Consider the following 17,977-nt stretch of genomic DNA (forward strand, 5'->3'; position numbering starts at 1 on the left):
TTCTGGAAGCTGTCCTCCTCACTCATCCTCTAGATGTCCTTCAGCGTCTACCTGTGTCTACTCACCACTATAACCACAGCCTACAGACCCTGGCACATAGTAGACGCTTAAATATTTGTGGACTGAATAAACCCTGCAGACTCCTTAAAATGAACCCGTCATTTATCTTTCTTTGCCAAAATTGTCCTTTTGACAGATTTTTGCAAATCTGTCAAGACTGGCTGAGTACAGTCTTTGGGGTAGCAGAAATGAGAATCATACAAGTTTACTGTTGTAAAGAATACAGTTGATAAATATACTAAGAATGCATTTGTCCCAATCTGACCAAGTTCCTCACACAACTAACCTCGTATATCAACTTACAGTACTATCTGTTCTGATTGGCAACAATTTGATGGGTTTTTGAACTTTATAAGCAAACTACTATAGATGTGGTTTTTACAAGTAGCTGCATGCATATTGCTAAGTGTTCAAACACGATTTCAAATTAAATACAACCTGGTAAGACAACTTCTAGAACCTATCACCCAAAGAGAACCTGACTTCTACTTCTGTTACCTTCAACTACTCTCGCTATCCTCCCCAACATTTAAAGGTCTACTCTATCCTGTCTTCCTGAATGTTAAGTGAAATCGCTGTCCTGCAGCCTGACAGAGGCAGGGTTTCCTGTCTGTGCGTTTGAATCTCCCCTTTCTAACCCCACACACTTTACTCCAGCAGTTTCTGCCTCCCTTTGTCTTTATTCCTTGTCAATGGCTGACTTTTACTTTTTTGCCCAAGTCTCCCACTACCCAAGAAAACTTCCATTTTTGCCATTCTGGAAAATTATCACTAAATCTCACCTCACTCCTTTAAAATTAAAAAAGTAGGGCCAGGGAGATAGCTCAGGGGCACAGCTCAGTAGCACAGCACCTCCCTTACAACTCCAAGGTTGTGAGTTTGATCCTTGGTACTAAAAAACAAACAAACAAAAAAACGCTGGTGCATGCCTGTAATCCCAGCACTAGGAAGACTGAGACAGATGGATCGTTGTGAGTTTGAAACCAGCCTGGGCTATGAAGTACACTCAAAGCCATCCTGAACAGTATAGCAAGACCCTGTCTCAAGAGAGAGACAATACACATTGGTAAGGATCTACAGAAATCAGAACCCTGATATAGCACATTGCTGGTGGCCATGTAAAATGGTACAACCACACTGGAAACCAGCCTGGCAGATTCTCAAGTGAATGAACAGTTATAATTATGCGCCAGCAGCCAAGGATACAGAGCTCAGTGGCACAAGTACCTGCCTGGCAAGCACAAGGTCATGAGTTCAATCTCTAATACCATGAAAACAAAATAAAAATACTGGCCAGCAATTCTACTTCTAGGTATATATACAAAATTTAAATGTCTGTTCCTATAAATGCTTCTACATGGATGTTCACTGAAGCATTATAGCAATGAAAATTTATGTGTGTCTGCATATTTGTGAGATTACTTCTGCAGGACAAATTACTAGATGTGGAACTGAAAAATGAACTTTACATTTTTTATAAATCAAGTCAAATTACCCTCTAAAAATGATTTGTACCTACATATTTCATAAAATTCTTGCCAGTATCAATCTAGTGGTCTATCTTTGAGACAAAGAGGTTTTAATTTCTTAAATAAGTTTTCATTTACACTTCTTGTTATAAAAATTCAATGAAAGATTTTGGGTGGAGCATTTCAAGTCAATGATAATTATAGGTTTAAAAGACTCATCTTATTGTGGCTCTTTTATAGTCACTGCAGAAGCAAATGATTCTACTGATGTATGGGAAGTCATTTCACTTACTCTGACTTTCATGTGAAAATCAAGTAATATTCTTAACTACAGGACCATACTCACTTAAAGCATTTTATTAATCTGGATCTCATTCTTAAATCATTATTGCTAATCTGTCGTTAGTAACCTTACTGTAAACAGATATTCTATGAATTTAGTTCTGAATGTACATTGTTGTAATAGTGCTAAAAATTCAGTAGTGACCGTTAAACTGTAATTTGTGCAAACTGTTCATTTTTCTAGGTCCTAGATGTGCCAGCATTCTATCAAGCCATCAGAAATCAAGGTTTCTTCCTTCCAGTGCTCACTGCTTTAATTAAGTTAGAATCTAAAGTTACAGCATTAGGGCCGGGGATTTAGCTAGTGGTATAAGCGCCTGCCTGGCAAGCACAAGACCATGCGTTTGAACCTCAGTACCAAAAAAAAGATTAAAAAATAAATAAACAAAATAAAGTTACAGCATTTACTTTAATAGAAGTCATTTGAAGATTATTTCTTTGTTATGTATAACTATACTAGAAAATTTCAACCAAGTTAATTCAGTGTTTTTCCCATAAAACACATACAGTATTTAATCCCATGAGAAAGGAAAAAAGCCTTTTCCTCCAAATAAATATACATGGCTATAAATTTCATTAAAAACTATTGGGAAATAAGAAAATGTTCAGTTTTTTGAGGTTTTGTTTTGTTTCTCTTTTTGAGATAAGGTCTCATACGCATTTCAAAGAAAATGTTCACATGAGAAGGGAACAAAGGTGAGGGGAAGAGAAAGGAAAAAGGGGACAAGAAAAAAAAGAATAGAAGGAAAAAATGTAAATAAAATTTTGTAAATAAGGAGGGGAAGGCCAGCTGTGGTGATACACTCCTGTAATTCCAGCACTCAGGAGGCTGAGGCAGGAGGACCACTGGGAGTTCAAGAACAGCATGGGCCACCAAAGAACGCCAGCCTACACTGCATAGCAAAACCCTGTGAGAAGGCAAGAAATAAACAGATAAATAATGAATGAACAAGGGAAATGGGAAAAAAAGATGAAGATATGTTATGTGCAAGTAAAAATTCCCTATGATGTGTTATTATATACAACTAAAACGTACCAATTTTTAAAATTTTTAACTATAAAATAAATCAATAGCCCCAAATATCTATCTTCCTTTTGGCCTTAATGACAGGACTTGAGAACAAGTATGTACATTCAGTTATTCAGTTACAGCATTTTTACATTTTCTACTTTTGAATGAGATTTTGATGTTTTAAAAAATCTTCATTTTTTTTAAACATAGGATTTTAAAATTTCCTGGAAATGTTGTACTGAGAAAGAAGCATTCCTGCACTTCGGGCCTGTATTCTAAAATGTGAAGAAGTGCACTTGTGCACAGGTAAACACAGCACCATTTTGGAGATCTGAGATTGTTACAAGACCTCCAAACAAAATGTCAGTAATGCAATCTGAACTTCACTGTTGTCTTTTATAATTAGTTAAGGTAAAATAACTATGTTGTTCTTTACAAGCGCAGAAAATAGTTCAGAGCTTAAAATGTCAGTTCCCAAGAGCAAAATCTCCAACATCTGTCCATTTCATTTATTTCAGTCTGAGAACCACTGTTCAATCCAGGGGAGGGCAGTGTTGTCAAAAGTTATGCCAATTTTTAAAAACCTGAAATCATTCAAAACTATTTGTACTTGCTTATATATTATAAAAACACAAAATAAATCTTAAAGATCTTTAAGCTAAATGGGATACAATTTTGCCTTCTGAGTTGAGTTTCTTTCCCAAATAAACCACACCCACCAAAAAAAAAGAACCATTTGGCTGGCCTTGAACAATACAGCCCTGGTTGGCCTTGAACTTGGAGCCATCCTTCTGCCTCAGTCTCCTGAGTACTGGAATTACAGATGTGCGTCACCATACCCAGAAGGTAAACTAAATCTTATGCATAAATATCACATTATTTAGGAAATCATTACTTCAGAATAAAAAAAAAGAAAACCATTTCTAATAATTCACCAGAATCAAAGAAACATTTTTTACTACTTTAAACAGATTATTGTTTATTTGTATCATTATTTATATAACTTTAACTTGATTTTATGCGCTCACCTAATGGACTGTCTTTTTTGAGCATATAACTGAATGTTTACCTTTCAAAAACTAAAAATCCATTTGTTAATCTAGCCAAAATTACTAGCTTTTCCATTAATAAGCTGTAATTGATTCTTGAGTTTTTGTTCTTAGTATTAGAAAAGGCAGAAATGACTTGCCAAAAGTTAACAAGATGGTTGTTAATATAAATAAAATCCCTGATTGGCCTCGGATTCCTAGGCTCAAGAAATCCTCCTCCGCGGGGCTGGGGATTTAGCTCAGCGGCATAAGCGCCTGCCTTGCAAGCAGGCAGTCGTGAGTTCGATCCCTGGTACCGAAAAAGACAAAAAAAAAATTTAAAAAAAAAAAAAAAAGAAATCCTCCTGCCTTAGACTCTCAGGCAGCTGGGACTCTAGGTATGCACAACCACACCCACCTTAAGGTTTTTTTAATGCTCTTTAGAAAAATAAAGAATTTCCACATGCATTTTGTCAAAGGAAATTGCATTTGCTGGAGTAAATTTTTACTGAAGCTTATGTAATCATTCAAAAATTTTTCTAAACAGATACTTTAAATTCTCTTCTGAAACTTTTGTTCAAAATACAAATGTTCCCAAAGCAAATGGGATTAAATTAATTGACATCAGAACACATAAAAATTTTCCATTATGCATTTAAGATGGCCTTTATTATAATTTTCAGACAGCCTTTTACTATAATTTATTATAAGGAAAATAATATAAGGAAATACCAAATGTCAACACAGCTGTTAAATTCTAAAAATAATAAACACTTTTTATTTGTTCAAATATACTCACTATTTTAAGGTTAAAGTTTTAGGGTAGAGTAGCACATGCCTATAATGCTAGTTACTCAGGAGAATATCAAGTTCAAGGCTAGCCTGGGAAACTTAGCAAGATCCTGTCTCAAAATACAAATAAAAGAAAAAGGGATGGAATGTGGCCTGTAGTAGAACACTTTGCCTAGCACAATCCCCATTACTACAAAAAAAGGAGGGGGATTCTTTTAGTAGACAGGACAGTATAACATTCTCAAATACAATGGGAAATAAGCTCAAGCTTACCTTAGAATCAGAATTAATTATGATGTTCAAAAGTACTACACATCGTGTCTCAAACATGTCTATCCAAACTGATTTCTAGGAAATCTTAGGGTCCCCTAAGGATAACTCTTCCTATGATTAAATCAGAATCATATGCAAATTTAGGTTTTGTGTCTTCTGATAGGTTCAAGACACTGTACTCCAAAATATAACACATCTTAGTATCTGAGCAAAGATCAGAAAGAGGAAGGTCTCTCAGATCTTCTTACCTCAAGCCGGCCATTAAAAAATTTCGTGACCTTCCTCTGAGATACAAAATACGACCTTTATTCCGAGGTACCCTTCTTACTTCTAGAGAAAAGGAAGAGCCTCATCCTCAAAGACACAGGTATCAAGATGTATTTAACAAATAGGCCTTGCTGAATTCCCTTCAGTTTACTACCCTTAGATCACACCCTCTGTCTAGTCATACTTTTGAATGACAGCATAAAAATATACAGGTTAGGGGCTGGGAGTTTAGCTCAGTGGCATAAACGCCTGTCTGGCAAGTGCAAGATTGTGAGTTTGATCCCTGGAACCCCCCCACCAATACACAAGTTTCCTTTCTTTTTTCACTTTTCATTTCTAAAAGTTCTCTTTTGGATAAAACTTTGACTTTGTAGGCTTTTCTCTAGTTACTTTTTTTTAATAGGGGTCTCAGTCAATGAACTAGCTAGTGAAGGTTGAGAAAAAAAACTTTTTCTTAACATGGTAAGAAGGCAAGGGGTGGATGCAGCACAGACAGGAAATTAGAGTATGTGTAAGATGATGTTTAAGGTTAATATATCAACAACATACAACTTTTTCCCCTAAAAGGGTAAGAGAATACTGAATCAATGCAATATTCTGTGTAGGCTTCATGATACTTTTGCTATGATTTACAGCAGTAATCATCACATTTTTGAGAGCTGGGAAGGGTGGAACGTGAGTGTAATCTATCTCAGCATCATGGAGGCTGAAGCAGAAAGATCTCAAGTTCCAGACCAGCCTGGGCTATACAGTAGCTCAAGGCTGGCCTAAATTACAGAGAGACCAGGTCTCAAAATAAAACATTTTTTTTCTTTGAGCATCTCCTAAAGTACTTCTTAAAATATATGTACCTCTTCCATAATTTTCTAGTTAACTGAAGTTTTTGTAACTTAGTTTTAAATGATTTTATGTCACATTGAAAATATTAACAATTTATGGAAAATAATTATTTTTAATGTATCCATTGGAATCTAAATATCGTAACAACTTGGCACCCATCATTATCTGCTTTTAAAATATAAGAAATAATTTTTAATACTTAAAATTTTTTTTTTTTTGTCTTTTTCCTTTTCATTGGTACCAGGGATCGAACTCATGACTGCCTGCTTACGAGGCAGGCGCTTATGCCGCTGAGCTAAATCCCCAGCCCTGAGAAACCACTTCTTAAAGGGATACATATTTTTTTGTAAATAAGGAAAGAAGAGGGGTTGAAGGGAGGGGAATGGGGAAAGAGGAATCAAAGATATATCATGTACAGGTAAAATTTCCTAAATGAATACAATCATTATGAATATCTAAAGTGTACCAATAAACATAATAAAAACATTAAAGGAAAAGAACTGATATATTTTTATACCTGAAAGTCTGCGACTCAGTACCTTATATCTCTAAAATATATTTATATAATTGACAAAAATTTCTATATTATAAAGACCTGTTAATAATGTTATTGCAATTATTAGTGCACATTAATCTAAATAAAATTGATTAAAAAATCACTATCAAATGTAAATACAGGACTTCCGGGAGAACATGGCGGACAGATAACAGCAACTACCGGAGGCTCTCTGAAAGACTCGGCTCAGAAGCCAGGAATGGTGCGGACTATGGAGACATAAGCAGGTGGAGATATGCTCTGCTGACTCAGGAACGAACTGGGCTGAGAGAAACCAACTTGCAATGCAGTCCTAGTGCTAAAACAGGAACAGAAAAGCCTCGGTGTGGAGGCTGGACCCTGCGCCATTGTAAGCCGCGATTTGGGTTTCCCGCCGCGCGGCGGCTGGCTGCCTCTACAGTGGCTCGGCAAGGGGAGAGACGCACAGAAGCTCTGAGAATGGCAATCTGCGAACGGCAGGGAGGCGTACACTGACTTGTGGTGAGGTGAGTGAGAGAAACTGACACTGTACCACAGTTTGACTCCAGCAGAGGACTTTCTGGGCCCGGGCAGTCCTGCGGGAGCAGGGCACGGTGGCGACTCCAGCCACACATCCCCCTCTCGGGCGGGATTGGTGAAAAGTGCCTGGCCTATGTGACGCTGCCGGTGGACCTGGTAGGCTGTCCCAACCCAGATCCCAGAGCCTGAAGGTGGCCGGGAGGGGAGACGCGTAGGCTGCCTGGTCCGTAACTCCCTGGTGCGCAGCGGTGAGCGGGAACACCTAACTGGCACAATTTGATCAGGCTGTGGCTGACTGGGAGAGAAGCTGGGCCTCTTATATAAGCTTGCATATATAAGGAACAGAGAAGAAGAGGCAGCATGGGAAGAGGCAGCAACAAGAAAGGCTCCTCGGCCCCCAATTCTGAGAAACAGGCAATAGCAGACACCGCACCAATACACATAAGGTGCCATATAGAGAGCCTCATAGACCAATTCAGGAATGAAGTTATCAACGACCTGAAGCTAGAAGTATGCAGAATAGTTAGAGAAATGCTAAGTACCACCCAAGAAAAAACAGGTGGTGGAATGGAAGAACAGAAAAAAAGGGGAGAATTGTTTGATGGAGAAAACAGAGAAAGCATAGAATACGTGAAGCAGGTTCAAAGGGACTACCAAGATACTAAGAAGTCTATCGAAGACTGGCATAACAGCTTGAAAGAAACTAAGGACAGACTATCTGAACAGGAGGGCAGACTTGTAATATGGGAGAATGAAATGAAAAACTTCTTAAAAATAACAAAGAAACAAACAGCAATAATACAAAGACAAGAAGATGATAAGAGGATCCATAACTTAAGGATTAAGAACATAAAAGAAGAAGTAGGGACACAAACAAGTGAACTACAAAAGCTACTCACAGAAATAATCCAGGAGAATTTTCCTAATTTAGCAAAAGGTAAAGATACTCAGATGTATGAGGCATACAGGACCCCAGCTACCTACAACCCAAACAGAGCTACACCCAGGCATATAATAATCAAAATTCCAGAAATTCAATACAAGAACAGAATATTAAAAGCTGTCAGAGACAAGAAACAGACCACTTACAAGGGAACACCCATCAGAATTACAGCAGATTTCTCTGCACAAACCATCAAATCACGAAGAGCGTGGGGGGAAATAATTCAAGCTTTGAAAGATAATAATCTCCAGCCAAGATTGAGATATCCTGCACAACTGTCCCTGGAAATTGATGGAAAAACAAGGTGCTTCCAGGATAAAGAGGAACTGGGGGAATTTGCAACCACCAATTCAACTCTACAGAGAGTATTGCAGGATATTCTAAAAAAAGAAAAATAGAATCCAGAAATAATGGCAGAGAGGCCACAACGAATGGAGCAGAGAACAAAATGAAGACGACAAACTTACAGCTACTGACAGAAAAAGAGCTCAACAGAAATGAGGCAGAGAAGATTGGATGATAGGAACAGCTATTTTGGAGAAAATGACATCTTAATAGGTAATACTGATTTAGTATCATCTTGTTTTGAAGTCTCATCTAGCTTTTGTCCTTCTGTCTCCAATGGTCTAAATAGGCTGTATCTTATTGGATTTTATTATGTATGATAGTATAAGCAAAAACCTTTTAAAGACAAGGAGATTATACAGAAACCATTGTTCATTTTCTGTTAGTCGATTCTAAATACTCTGTAATGCTGTCATTCTCTTGAATGGTTTTACATTGTTTTGATATACTTAATGCTACAGTATACGAAGTTGTACTCAAGGATTTCAAAGAAAGACAATATGGTAACTACTTTTAGGTTAGGATTATCTGGTGGTGAAACACTACTCTGCTTAAATGGTTATGTTTTGATCTGCGCTGTTTCGTTGTTATGCCCTCTTTTATCTCAATCTCCACTCCATTATTTACTTTTTTATCTTTATCTTTTAATTAAAGGGAAAAAATAGCAGGATATATTATAGTAACCCACTTTGACTTTTCATTACCTTGATTTAAAGCCCTGTATTACTCTCACCATCTGGTTTTTAACTGATGTTCCCCTATTCTGTTTTGCTGGATAGTATCAGGTTCGAAAGTTTAGGCATCAGCTGTGAAGATAATGAGATTCATTATGACGCCCATTCTTGTTGACTTTTATCTACTTTTGAAGACCTACAATGTCTCCAATGTTTTGGTTTTGTCGGTTTTATTCTTTACTGTTTTGTTCAATTGTATTATAACTAACGATATAGGCAATTCTATTAGAGATAGCGGGAGGCATTATGGTAACCATTGTTGATCACCTTGTATTATGTTTTTACATTATCTATTATGTCCACCCTTTTGACTTGACTGATTCTGTTCTGTTATGTCACATTTGGTTTTACTCTCTTCCAAAAAAGTAATAAGAACCGTGGGAGCAATGAAACCCAAAATGTGTAATAGTCATGGTACAAAAGAGAGGAAAAGAAAGTGCTCCAAACTATATAACTGCATGTATATTTAAATGTATAAGATAGAAAATGATATCACAGAGTTTTATTGGATCAATGAACAGAACTGTTTGCAGTATCATTGATGGAATGTCCACTTTACAAGCTTTAATTTTGTGACTTGAACAATTATTTCTAAGATGACAATATGTAATCCATTAACTAGTGATTTCCTACTGTTCTTTTTTTTCTGTAAATCTGTATAACTTGTACCCTTTCCCTGCTTTTTTTTTCTTTTCTCCTTAAATAAAATTAAAAAAAAAACAAAAAACAAAAAACAAATGTAAATACAGATAATACATTTAAATCTTCCTAGTGAGATGGATAAGACTTGTGTTTATTTAAATTAGTTGTTTTATCTGTGTGTAAATATTAGGTTTAAAATAAAACAATTTACTGCAAGGCTGTTTCTATTTTCATATTTATAAGCAGAGAAATGTTTTTATATGAATAAGTCAATGAAAAAGGATTTCTGTTGCAGTAATGTCATTCAGTTCTGTGAGCTCTTCCTAAGTTATGCTCCATGATCTAGTTTTAAAAATTACTTTAGTTATCTATTAGTTAAAACCTAACTTAGAGTTTCTTCAAACACTGCTAAATTTGAAATTTGAAACTGACTGACTTATTATATAGTCCTTCAAGGAATTTATTTTCTTAATATCTACAGCTACTGGAGACCCAGAGATTTTTAAACCTAGCTTTACAACAAGGTCTTGCTCTGTAAAACATCTTTGGGAACTTCTTTTACTTCAATATGAGAATATGACTTTGCTTAGCAGGGTTTAAAAAGCCTCATCAGGCATTTTGTAATTTAATAAATTTCTTTAGCAGTCTACTAATTCCCCATAACCATGTCTATTTATTAGTCCATCATGAAAATTCAAGCACAGATGTCTTCAAATACCTACACCTAACAGCTTGGGTCTCAAAAACCGTATCATGGACTTTGTAGAAATTAGACCCAAATATGACTCCAGTTCTACCTTACCTCTTAGATACTCTGTATTGTGCTGTGGTCAATTTTCCAGTCTCAGGGTCATGTACTGTAGCTCGGCTTAGCTACAAAAAAAAAAAAAAAAGAGAAAGGACAAGAACTTACTCTAGTAGCAGGCAATTTGGGGCTTTTGTTGTTTTGTTTTGCCAAGCCACAGGTGATTGGAAGGATTCAGGCTGCTCAGGATGGCAGGTAATGATTTCAAAAGCAGCAAAAATGTTTGGAAAGGTGGCAGTTAGAACAGCCACTTCAAAGTCAGAGAAGAGTGGGTTGACAGATTTTTGCTGTAGATTTATTGTCCTTTCACTTTTTTTAAGAAAAGCGTTTGAAGCTTTATGTAAATGATATATAGCACTGGGTTTCACAGGAGCTTTCCCAGATCTAGAAGTTAAATGTTCTTTAAAATTTAGGGAAAAATTAGTCTGAAGTTCATTTTTTAAAATCTCACCAGATAAAACTGTTTCTCAATATACAAAATAAAAGACAACTAAGTTCAACAAGTAATTTTGGAAGACTGAATTCAGAAGCACAATTCTTTCCATTGCCAACATTTGAGTCAGCAAGCTTTTAAAAATAAAACTCCAACAGGAGGAATACAGATTACTCCATAATAACAGTGATATTTTATAAGTCATACGAATGAATGCCAGAATGACAGCAGCCCTTACAAACAGAACTGCAGAAGCACAGACTATTCTCAGACTAACCAGTCTGCTGCTTTTTATTTTCTACTTTGACAACAAAGAGAAAAAGAAAATAAATATCAGGCTCTTTCCTAGATATCTGATACCTCATCTTAAAAAAAAGTATATTAATTTGCTAAACAAATAGACCAGCTACAGATTAAAAACAGAACTTCTAGTTAAAAGAAAAAACCTGTGAAACACAAAGCAGTTTATCCATGCGTTATCCTGTTCATGGGAAAGGTGGTGACTTGAGCAGGAGACTGAAAATGACCTATTTCGCCTAAAGGAATAAAAATTCCTGTAGGATGTACAAAACACTCATTAGAGGGCAAAATATGCAGCATACACATCTCTTACCTTTTGCTAATTCTGTAATGTACGGTCTCCAAGTCTCCTGTTATTGGGTTTGAAATGGTGGCTCGCCTCAGCTGTGAAGCCAACCATCAAAATAGTTGCATTACAAGACAAAACATGAATCACATTTATCCAACCAGTCAGAATTCTGGTGTTTTGTTTTAACAAAGGAAGGTGAATAGAGGAAATAACTTCATGTACTTCCAGTCACCTTGGGCTGAGCCATGAAAGCCAGTTCTGTTTTGTTTTGGTACTGGAGACTGAACTGTGGGCTTTTACACTGAGCTACACTCCAAAGCTCTGTTTAGATTTTTATTATTTTGAGACAAGGTCTTGCTAAGTTGCTAATTTTTCCAGGTTGGCCTCAAATTTGTCATCCTCTTGCCTTACCCACCCCAAAGGGCTGGGATTACAGGTGTATACCACCATGCCTGGCTATGATTTTTACATTTTAAAAAGTGTTATTTTTGTGTTACATGAGTAGAGTGTATATAAACAAGAGATTGAAAATTTTAAATTTCTTTCAGTAGTTATGAGGATGTGATAATGAAAAAAATTTCTAAAATTTGAAGTGTAAATTATAGCAACAGGAATGTAATATAATTAATGATCTATTCCAAACCCTCCAGGACTAAATTAGAGCTACAGCTGCATAGAAAGGTCAATACTACTGAAAATTATTTTGAGTTCAATTTTGTCTCTAAGATAACCACTCAACGTATTTGGTAAAATAATCTTAGATTAAGCAGAAAGGCAAATAAAAGGAATTCATCAATGTTAAAATAGAAAAGATAATTTCAAATATTTTTTAACCTTCTGAAGTTAACTAAAGAGTATGAAATTTTAAGGCCACTTAATTTGCTGATCACAAAATAATCTAAACTGAAGAATCTCCTCTGAGGACTGAAGACCAATTTTGAATGAAAACAGTAAGGTTCTGGCTTATGAACCTTCGAGTTGCGAACTTGCCCAGGTATACCATATAAGACTACTGTTGGACTTTGGAAGAAAATTCAACTTATGAACATTGTCCTAGAATGGAGCTTGGTCATAATTTGGGAACTTGCTGTATTCTACCAAAACATTTTGGTTAACTATGCTTACTAACTGCAAATAAAGAACAGAAATTCAAACAAGAGTAGAGAAAAGCAGTAAAATTTACTATGCAATACAATTATATACATAATTAAAATACTTATGTTACAAGGGTTGGCAAACCCAAATTCAGCTGCCTGTTTTTAGAAACAAAGTTGTACTGGAATACAGCCACCCTTGTTCATTTTTGTATTTTCTCTAGGTACTTTTACATTACAATGACAGAGCTGAATAGTTCTGACAGGGACCATACAGTCTGCAAAGCCTAAAAAATAGTTACTACCTTCACCGTTAACAGAAAAAAAAATAATCAACCCCTGTGTAATGGGAGCAAAACTAAGCTTAGCACTGATTTAAAAATCTCTTAATGAAAGTGACAGAGGTTTTTATTTTACTGTCAATAAGATGAAGTGTTAAAAGCAAAATGATGGAGCAAAAGGCAAGACCAGAAAGAGTTGCCTTTCCCACATTCTCTCACAAAAGAATGTCTGTGCCACGGACTGAATTTATAGGACTGAGCTTAACCACATTAGACTTTCTTGTTTTTTTTACTGGTACCCGGCTCTTTCCCTAAAAACAAACTAGAGTTTTATTTTTTTACTGGTACCAGGCTCTTTCCCTAAAAACAAACTAGTGTGTATAAAATGTAATTAACAGGGATCGAACTCACAACCACGCGCTTGCAAGGCAGGCGCTTATGCCACTGAGCTAAATCCCCAGCCTCCTAGACTATCTTTCTTGATAAGATAAATGACAAAGGTTGAAGTCAGAAAACTACAATATCATCATTTGAAGATTAAAATGATGCTTGAACCCAACTATACTTTTCTATTACCATATTAATGTGCCCAAGAAGGAATAAAATACTTCACCTATTCTTTCAGATAAAAATATAGAAGATACAAAAAAGTTGATAGGGATGTAGCTCAAGCATAGTACTTGTCTAACACATTAAAGGCCCTGCATCAATCTCCAGCACCACAAAAAGAAAAAAAAGAAAAAGAAAAAGTTGAGCTTAGCATGGCCTCTGAGATTAAGGTGACAAAATATATAGAAAAGTTGAGTAAGACAATGAAAAACAAACTTTTGTGAAGTGTAAATAAAAATCTCATCTATAATTTTCATAATTCATGTTTTATATATAGTTTTAGGATATGCTATTTAGTGGCAACAGCAAACTAAAAACAAACTAGTGTGTATAAAATGTAATTAACAAGTCTATTATGTTGCAATAACAGTACCTAAAACTATCCAGGGAGTTAGTGCCATATTGGTTGTCTTCTCTGTTATCTTACAGATGGATAGCTGATACAAAGGTACAGGAAGTTGAGGGGAAAAAAATAACTCACCCTTGGTTTTGCTAAATCTTTGACAATTTCAATTTCTGCATCAGAAATAATATCATGGAAGCGAATAATACGAGGCTTGTCCCACTCATCCTCCTGTTTGGCTGGAGCCAGAATAAATTTAGGATTCCGGTTCCCATCATGGTAGCGGCAAAACAGTTTTTTTTGTCTTCGAGGAGTCTAAACATAAAGAAAATGATATATATGTTAATTATATACACATGTACACATATATATACACATGTACAATATAGACATAATACATATATATACACACACATGTGTGTATTTGTGATATGGGGGACTAAACCAGTCGACCTTTGTTTAGGGCAGTTCCAGCCCATTTTGGGTTTTTGTTTTTCCATTTTGATACAGGGTCCTGCTAAGTTGTGCAGGATGGGGTCAAAACTTAGGATCTTTTTGCTTTAGCCTTCCAGAGTTCTGGGATTAGAGGTGTGCATTATCACACTGGGCTAAGACTAATATTTTTAATACCTATTCCTATGCAGACATAAAACAATAATTACGTTTGCATTGACAGGGAGTATTCCTGGAAGAATAAACAATTGGCAGTACTCTGCAAATATGCAAACAGAGTTTCCAGGATTTAAAACACTTTATTAATGATTATTTTCTGGGGGAGAGACAGAGGAGAAAAAAGGTAAGGTTTCTCTTTTAAGCCTTCAATCATCAGGAAACATGAAAGAAACAATAAGGTGTCTGAGGAAATATGAAACGAATGCCCAGCATTCCAAACTTCAAAAAATAACTGGAAGTACCAAGAAAAGTGAAAGTTTCTAACTGGGAATAAACAAAACACCAAAACTAGGTTTACCTAATATATCTTACAGTTAAATGCTTGTGGCAAAAAAAGAAAGAAAGATTAACAGCAAAGATGAAATCGAAATGTTATTAAGGAAGCCAAGTGACTTTAATAGGGGGTATATAAAACTACTGTAGAGCAGTGAACGAAGCAAATAAATGTTCCCTTCAATCATCTGTTACATAAATGTGTTAGTTCACAGCTGATTCTTTTTGCCACACACTCCCTCCATGGCACTGAGAACAAACCTGTAGCTTTGTACCTGCTTGGTGAGAATTCTACCACTGAACTCCATCACCAACCCTGGTATTCTTCCCTTGATTAAATTACTATGTCATATACAAAGCAGGAATATAATTAGTTTAATTATTAATACAATAAAACAAATAGATTCATTCACATTTATTCTTCATACACTTTACCTGGAACCAACCCCAAGGCTCTATAACAAATAAGTCTTTTAAACAGTGATGAAATGAAGTGAACCATTTGAACAGACAAAATGTCCTCTGATTGTGGGCAGAGCTGACATGTGGCACAATGAATTGATAAACTAACAGCATCCTGTTTTGTTCTTATAGCTCTATTTTGCTTTCTTTAAGAGTTGTTAAAAGCAATTTTTAAGAATCTGTTTACTGCTGGAAATTTGGACAGTAACTAGTATTTAATAGTATGAACTACTGTGTATTTTTTTGGGTATGATAATGCCCTTGTAATTATTTTGAGTCAGTCAATCATTTACTTATTCATTTATTTATGTTTTTTGAGTTCAGGTTGGCCTTGAACCCACTATGTAGTCCTTTTGAACTCAAACTTAAGGCTGTCCTCCTGCCTCAGTCTCCCGGGTGCTGCGATTACAGGCTTGTGCCATTATCCCCTGCTCAAGTCCTTACCCTTAAAAGATATACCACTAGTTTAGTCTTTGAATGTCACTGCAAAGGTTTGTGCATTACAGGCGTGGTCGCCAGTCTGTGTGCTATTGAGATTTGTGGAAGAGCCTCATAGAAGGCCACAGGGCCTGCCCTTGAAGGAGATTCTGGGATCTCTGCCCTTGTGTTTCTCACAAGGTACATAGCTCTGCTCCCACCTGCTGCTTCCCATCCTTGCCTTGGTGCTCTGCCTCATTGTAGACTCAGAGCAGTGGAAGGAAAACCACCATGCACTGAGACCTCTAAAAGTGTGAATCAAAATAAATCTTTCCTCCTTTTAAATTGTTTATGTCAGTTATTTTGTCACAGTGATGCAAAGCTGAGTGGCACACATTAAGTATTTAGAAATGAAAAAGAAAGTTTAATGAGTCTAATAAAGTTTTATTACCCTTGAATTTAATCATTAATTCTCAAGACAAAAGCAAGCATGTCCTGCTGAGTCTATGAACCTAATTATCAAAAGTATCAACAAACATAAAAGTGGATTTGTTATTAGTGGTCAGGCTATTAACAAGCAAACTATCACAAACTACAAAGTGCAGCTGGAGTTTGCTGGCAATGAAGAAAAATTTGTTTGGACACTAGTATCACATCATAGTCCTTTAAAGGTTTCGTGGGTTGAAGATACAGCTCAGCAGTTGAGCATCTGCCTAGCATGTAAAAAGCCTTGATGTGATCCTCAGTACTGCAAAAACACAAATAAAGACTTTTTTTGTTATGTATCTATCCACGATAATGCACATTATCATAAAAAGACTCTGAGAAGCCACAAAGCTAAACCAAAAGCCTGTGAGCAACTTTGTTTAACAAATTTTCCGTAGATTTGGAACATTTTTAGTTTCAATTTAAGATCTACTGATATTTCCAAAAGGGGTGGAATTTTGAATTATAACTAGTGATGTGGTAGTACATGCCTGTAATCTCAGCACTCAGGAGGCAGAGGCAGGAGGATCACTGTGAGTTCAACGCCAACCTGGGCTACACAATGAGTTTAAGGCCAGCCTGGATACATAATGAGACTCTGTCTAAAAAAAAAAGAAAGAAAGAAAGAAAAAAGAAAAAAAAGAAAGAAGGAAATGGAAAAAATGAAGCAATATAGCTTAGTGCCACAGCAACTGGCTAAGTTCTATTCCCAGAACCAAAAAAAAAAAAATGTGAAAGTTAAAATCTGTTGAACATTTATATTCTGAGAATTTCTTAAACATTTCACTAAAAAATCTTTTTTAAGACTGAATAGGAGAAAGATCATGAGAGATTACTGTACAGATGAGTCTTTGTAGATCATAAAATCAATTACCAATAGAATATTATTTCTACCTAGGACTACTAAATTCCCTTTGGGATTAAATATGAAAAGAATTATCAATTCCTTAAACTCACTTGATCTTTCACCCTAGAAAAGAACCCTCTTTTGATCTGTGAACAGGGTAGTATTACCAAAAATACATGCACCAAAAATGGTACATGATTCACAAACTTGATATTAAAACTATTTTATTAACTGCAGCGTACTGACTGTGACACTGACACCAAGCTAATATGGCATACTGTAATATTTAATGGAATCATGATTTTTACCACATAGATTTAAATACAAAAGAAATCTGATTCTATAACTATGTACGAAACACACACATACACATTCATGCACACACACACAGGTGACTTTTCCACTTTACCATTTTGATACCCTCCCCACGGCACAGCATTTCGTACTTCTGTCTCTCGGGCAGGTAATCCACAGCAATCCCTTTTTTCCTCAGTGTGCTTTTCTGATCAGATTGGTCACCTGAAGTAGACTTATTGTCATCTTTTTCTTTAGCCATTATGTACTCAAAATATTTTAAGTTACCATTAGCTCTCTGATGCTCAGGATCTATTTGAAGAGAAATAAAGTGTATCCATGAATAAGTTTACAATTGTTCAAGCCTTGGACAAAGAGAACCAACAAGCAGCCAATGGTCCAAAGTAGCCAGTTGCTCGCCATGGTTAACAGTATCCCTACAATTATATGCGTCACACCCATCCTTCTAGTGCTCTTTCCCAAGATGGCAAAGAGACCAAGGCAAGTGAAGCACCAGCTAGGAACCCTGCTTCGGCTGCTGAGCAGAGGAGCAGGATGACCTAAAGAATTA

At 36.0% G+C, this 17,977-nt stretch overlaps 1 protein-coding gene across 2 annotated transcripts in view; it reads right to left on the reverse strand.

Moving 5' to 3' along the window:
- The window catches only part of P4ha1 (prolyl 4-hydroxylase subunit alpha 1), a 71,286-nt gene that overhangs the window by 20,430 nt on the left and 32,879 nt on the right, over positions 1 to 17,977 (reverse strand). The window contains exons 7-9 of one of the 2 annotated variants that reach the window (XM_003473783.5): positions 17,522 to 17,718; positions 14,094 to 14,270; positions 10,604 to 10,674 (exon numbers count right to left, since the gene is read on the reverse strand). In XM_003473783.5, the coding sequence (XP_003473831.1) occupies positions 10,604 to 10,674; positions 14,094 to 14,270; positions 17,522 to 17,718 (445 nt within the window). Of the gene's footprint in view, positions 1 to 10,603; positions 10,675 to 11,652; positions 11,724 to 14,093; positions 14,271 to 17,521; positions 17,719 to 17,977 lie in introns of both variants that reach the window. The other variant, XM_013156827.3, reaches the window with a different exon arrangement.

This window comes from Cavia porcellus, unplaced genomic scaffold (genome assembly GCF_034190915.1).
Source record: "Cavia porcellus strain 051 isolate PalLab524CR breed Dunkin Hartley unplaced genomic scaffold, mCavPor4.1 scaffold_28, whole genome shotgun sequence".
In the NCBI taxonomy this organism is placed as follows: Eukaryota; Metazoa; Chordata; class Mammalia; order Rodentia; family Caviidae; genus Cavia; species Cavia porcellus.